Source organism: Eimeria acervulina, genomic scaffold (genome assembly GCF_000499425.1).
Source record: "Eimeria acervulina Houghton genomic scaffold, Eah_scaff1762, whole genome shotgun sequence".
Taxonomy (NCBI): Eukaryota; Apicomplexa; class Conoidasida; order Eucoccidiorida; family Eimeriidae; genus Eimeria; species Eimeria acervulina.
In genome coordinates this window covers 1-4935 of record NW_013548951.1, presented here as the reverse complement: position 1 = coordinate 4935, position 4935 = coordinate 1, and the positions used below count along the sequence as shown (strand labels likewise).

Here is a 4935-nt window from a genome sequence, read left to right as displayed (position 1 = left end):
ATTTATATTTATATTTATATTTATATTTATATATATATTTATATTTATATTTATATTTATATTTGTGTTTGTTTGTTACAACTAAAGAATGCAGATACACCTTGGCAGGACTACGCCTTTAAATGCAAACCGACGTCTCTCGACCAAACTCCGTGTTCTTCAGGGCCCTATCTGCATCGTTTAGACTGGCTTATGGTTAGCAAATAAGCATTCAACAAATTGCTCCTGATGCTGCTGCTGATGCTGCTGCTGATGCTGCTGCTGATGCTGCTGCTGCTGCTGTTGGTGGTGGTGCTGCTGCTGCTGTTGGTGGTGGTGCTGCTGCTGCTGTTGGTGGTGGTGCTGCTGCTGCTGCTGCTGTTGCTGTTGCTGTTGGTGGTGGCGGTGGTGGTGCTGCTGCTGCTGCTGCTGTTGCTGCTCTTGGTGGTGGTGCTGCTGCTGTTGCTGCTCTTGGTGGTGCTGCTGTTGCTGTTGGTGGTGCTGCTGTTGCTGCTGCTGTTGGTAGTGCTGCTGCTGTTGCTGCTGCTGTTGCTGCTGTTGGTGGTGGTGCTGCTGCTGTTGCTGTTGGAGATGGTGCTGCTGCTTTTATTGCTGCTGCTAATGCGAATACTGCTGTGCTGGAGGCGTCATATATATCTGCGGTTGTTGCTGCTGCAGCTGTTGCTGTTAATGTTGTTACTGTACTTGCTGCTGCTATGGTTTGTTTGTTTTCTTGTAGCTGCTGCTGCTTCTCCTGCTGCTGCTGCTGTTAACATTTGTGTGTCTATTGCTGTTGCTGCAACTTGTTTGTTTCCTTGCTGCTTCTCCTGCTGCTGCTGCTGCTCTTACCTTCAGCATAGTGCTGCGTATGAAGATGCAAATAGTGTTGCTGCTAGCCACCCTTGGTTCCCTCAGTTCCTCTCAGCGCTGCTGCAAGTAAGAAAACAACCTTAACCCTTTGCTGCTCTTGCTGCTGCTGCTGCTGCTCTTGCTGCTGCTGCTGCTGCTGCTGCTGTTGCTGCTGCTGCCGCTGCTGCTGCTGCTGCTGCAAGAGCAGCAGTAGCAGCACCAGTAGTAGCAGCAGCAGCAGCAAGATCAAGAGCTAGAGTAAGAGCAAGAGCGGAAGCATGCATGCATGCATAGCGATGCATGCATTTGTGTTTGTTTTTTGTTTGTTTGTCTTCAGAACAACAATGCAGTCGCGAGTTTATTAAAGACAAATCCTTTTAATAATGCGGAGGCCCCAACTTATATTCGCGTTCTACGAGCAGAATATAAATTTACTTCTTTTTCTGACAAAGGATTCTTCTCTAAAGGTGCGCTTCTTGCATGCATGCATGCTGCTGCTGCTGATGCTGCTGCTGTTGCTGCTGCTAAGGCTGATGATGATGATGCTGCTGCTGCTGCTGAGGCTGATGATGCTTCTGCTGCTGCTCATGATGCTGCTGCTGCTGCTGGGGCTAATGATGGTGTTGTTAATGCTGAGGCTGAGGCTGATGATGCTGCTGCTGCTGCTTCTGAAGCTGATGATGGTGTTGCTGCTGCTCTTGCTACTATTGCTGCGACTCTTACTCTTCTTCATTAATAATAATAATAATAATATTGGTTGCATATGTTAATTTAGTTGGTTAGTGTGTTTATGATTATTACTTTTATCATAATAATTAAAAATAATAATAATAATAAATAAATAAATAAATAAATAAAGTTAATAATATTAATATTTTATGTTCTGCGGGGTTCGAACGCAGGACCTTGGTGGCAGGTAAACAAATTATCTGAAGAAGTATTTATAAGACCTGAAGCAATACCGGGTGCAGAGCAGCATGTTAAAGAGATATTAGCAGCAAGAGAAGAAAGAAGAAGAGCTGAAGAAGCAAAGAAGAGAGAAGAAGAAGAAGAGAGACTAAGAAAAGAAGAAGCTGAAGAATTACAAAGACGCCTTGAAGCAGCAAGAGCTGCTGCTGCTGCATTAAAGAAACAGCAGGAAGAGCAGCAGCAGCAACTACTGCGACAGCAAAAAGAAGCTGAGGCTAGACAAAAAGAAGAAGAAGAAGCAAGAGCAAGAGAAGAGGAGGAAGAAAAGAAGAGAGCAAGAGAAGAAGAAGAAAAAGCAGCAGCAGAAGCAGCAGCAGAAGCAGCAGCAGCTGCAGAAGCTCAGCGTAGAGAGCAGCAAGAACGTGAAATCGAGCAGCAGAGAGCAGCAGAAGAAGCTAAAAAGAAAGAAGAAGAGAGACAAAGACAGATAAAAGAGCAGCAAAAGCGAGAAGAAGAAGAAAAGAGAGCTCGAGAAGAGCAGAGACACGAAGCAGAACAACGACAAAAAGAAGAACAAGACAGAATTAAACAAGAAGCTTTAAAGCAGCAGCAGCTAGCAGAAAAAGAAAAGAAAAAACAGCAGCAGCTGCAGCAGCTAATGCTCTCTATTACTAAACACAAAATTGGTGGTGTCCCTCTACGTGATGCTGTAAAGCTATCAAAGGCACAGCGTCTTCATAAGCCTTCTGCTGCTGCTGCTGCTGCTGCTGCTGCTGCTGCTGCTGCTGCTGATCAAGCTGCTGCTGATCAAGCTGCTGCTGATCAAGCTGCTGCTCCTGCTGCAGCAGAAGCAGAACCAAAAGCAGCACCACCTACACAGTAGCAGCTCTCCCTGCTGCTCATACCTCCATATTAGTTTTTAGTCTGACGACCCGAAGTGCAGCAGCAGCAGCAGAAGCAGAAGAAACAACACCCACCGCAGCAGCAGCAAGCAGCAGCTGCAGCAGCAGCAACAGCAGCAGCAAAAGCAGCAATGCACACAATAGGTGTTTCTCTGGCTAGGCATCCAGACACAGCTCAGCTGACCGCTAACAGCTGCTGCTACTCCCGTTGCTGCTGCTGATCAAGCTGCTGCTGCTGCAGCAAAAGCAGCAGCAGCAACAACGCTAATTCGCGCTGCAGCTGCAGCGGGTTAAAATGATAGCCTAAAGAGAGGGGGCCTCAAACGGTATTTAAAAATTATTTAGTTTATTTTTTCTTCGTTTTATTTTGTTTATTGTCTCATTTTATATTTATATTTATTTTTATTTTGTTTGCTACGTCTTTTATATTATATCTTTTTATATTTATATTGTTCTGTCTCCTCTCATTTTATTTTATTTTTACATCTATTTTATTTTTTTATATTTATTTTGTTTTATCTCTTTTTATATTTTTAGTCTCTTAGCAGCAAACTTTTTATGTAAGTGCAAATCCCTCTGCGGCCTCTCCTACGAGCAGCTGAACCCCCTCAGCAGCAGCAACAGCAGCAGCAGCAACAGCAACAGGTATAGACAGACGTAGGAAGAGCTTAATAAATATATCTCAGCGCAAAAGGCCAAGGCGTTGGCTAACAAAGAAAAGAAGCAAAAGAAATTAAAAAGAAGAGACAGACAGCAGCACTGCCCCATATCCGGCCGTGAGCTGCTGCTGCTGCTGCTGCTGCTGCTGTTGCTGTTGCTGCTGCTGCTGCTGGGACGAGGCAGCGCAAGCGTGAAGGTCTATGTGCGTTTGTATAATTTGCTGCACTACTGCATGAAGTAGGCGCGGTGTATCTAAACCCTAAACCCTAAACCCTCGTTGTAAGGGTTTAGGGTTTAGCAAATGTTGTTTTTAGAGGTTTATCTCCAGGAGTAAAAGCAAAACTAGCAAAGGTAGCAACTGTCTCTGCATCATTTGCTGCTATAAATGCAGCAGCAGACCTTCTTTTTAGCGGGGGCCCCTCAGCTGCACATACACTCCAAACCTCTCCTCTACTAGCAGCAGAAAAACTCCTTACAGACACATTCAAGCTCTCTCCCTCGTCTGTTGCTGCTGCTGCTGCTGCTGCTGGTAATGGTTCACCTGCTGCTTCCCCCGCTGCTGCAGCAGCAGTCCCTGCCGTTGGATCGGCAGCTGCAGCGGTTTCTGCTGCTGTGCCTTCTGCTGCTGCTGTTGCTGCTGCTGCTGCAGCAGATGACTTGAGGGAAATGAAAGGAGCAGCAGATCGCTCAGCAGCAGAAATGAGTTTTGTCCGGTGGGCGAAGCGGGTCTTAGTGATGATATCTCTACGCCCTGCTGCTGCTGCTGCTGCTGCTGCTGTGGGGCCCCTGAGAAGCGCTTTGTTGCGCTGCTCTCTTGTTGCTGCAGCAAACTGAAGAAGGCTGCTGCTGCTGCTGGTGATCTTCGTGGGGCGCAGCAAAGTGTTGTGCCCTGTCTCTGTCTCCGAGGCTGCGGTGTCTATGCAGCCTGGGTCTGGTGTTGCTGCTGCTGTTGCTGCTGCTGCTGCTGCTGCTGCTGTTGCTGTTGCTGTTGCAGCAAACGCGCATGCAACTCCATTCAGTGCGAATCCCTGGTGCTTCATGTCCCGCAGCAGCCGCTTGGCCTCCTTAATACTTTCGTGGGGTCCTTCAGCAGCAGCTGCTGCAGTTGTTGCTGCTTCAGTCTCTTTGCTGCTGCTGCTGCTGCTGCTCGCGACCGCAGCAGGAGCAGCAAAGGCGTCAAACGCATGCAGAACATCTGGAGGAGGGCCTGCTACCAGTTTGCTTCCCTCCTTCTGCTGCATAGACGCAGCAGCAGCAGCAGGAGCAGCAGCAGCAGGAGCAGCAGCAGCAGCAGCAGGCGGTCTTGTAGCAATGCGTACTGTAATTCCCGTTGCTTTTTGTGTATGTCTTTCTGTCTCATTTGCTGCTGTCTCCTTCACTGCATTGTTTCCAATCAGCTTATTTTGGGTCTCCTTAATGTTTGCTGCTGCTGCTGCTGCTGCTGCTGCTGCATCTGCTCGCAGCTGCTTCGCGCCTAAGCCGCAGAAGGCCTTCTCCTGACAGTCAAGAATCAAAGCCCGCTCAGCTGGAGACAGCTGCAACACATTTACATATTCACAGATATATATATATATATATATATATATATATATACATGCATACATATATATATATATATGTATTAGACATATACATG

The 4935-nt window shown here is 47.0% G+C and overlaps 2 protein-coding genes across 2 annotated transcripts; one reads left to right on the top strand and one right to left on the bottom strand.

The window, feature by feature from the left end:
* Window positions 1-192: 192 nt before the first annotated feature.
* Window positions 193-2620, top strand: EAH_00062970 (hypothetical protein; the record flags this gene model as incomplete). Its single annotated transcript, XM_013393193.1, has 3 exons — window positions 193-195; window positions 1358-1511; window positions 1731-2620. The coding sequence occupies 3 exons, from the start codon at window positions 193-195 to the stop codon at window positions 2618-2620; spliced, it is 1047 nt and encodes a 348-aa protein (XP_013248647.1).
* A 575-nt stretch (window positions 2621-3195) lies between these two features.
* Window positions 3196-4795, bottom strand: EAH_00062960 (exonuclease, putative; the record flags this gene model as incomplete). The annotated part of the gene is made up of 2 exons (XM_013393192.1): window positions 3196-3237; window positions 3776-4795. Coding segments are annotated over 2 exons (1062 nt in total), but the record flags the coding sequence as incomplete, so codon positions are not given.
* Between the last annotated feature and the right edge of the window lie 140 nt (window positions 4796-4935).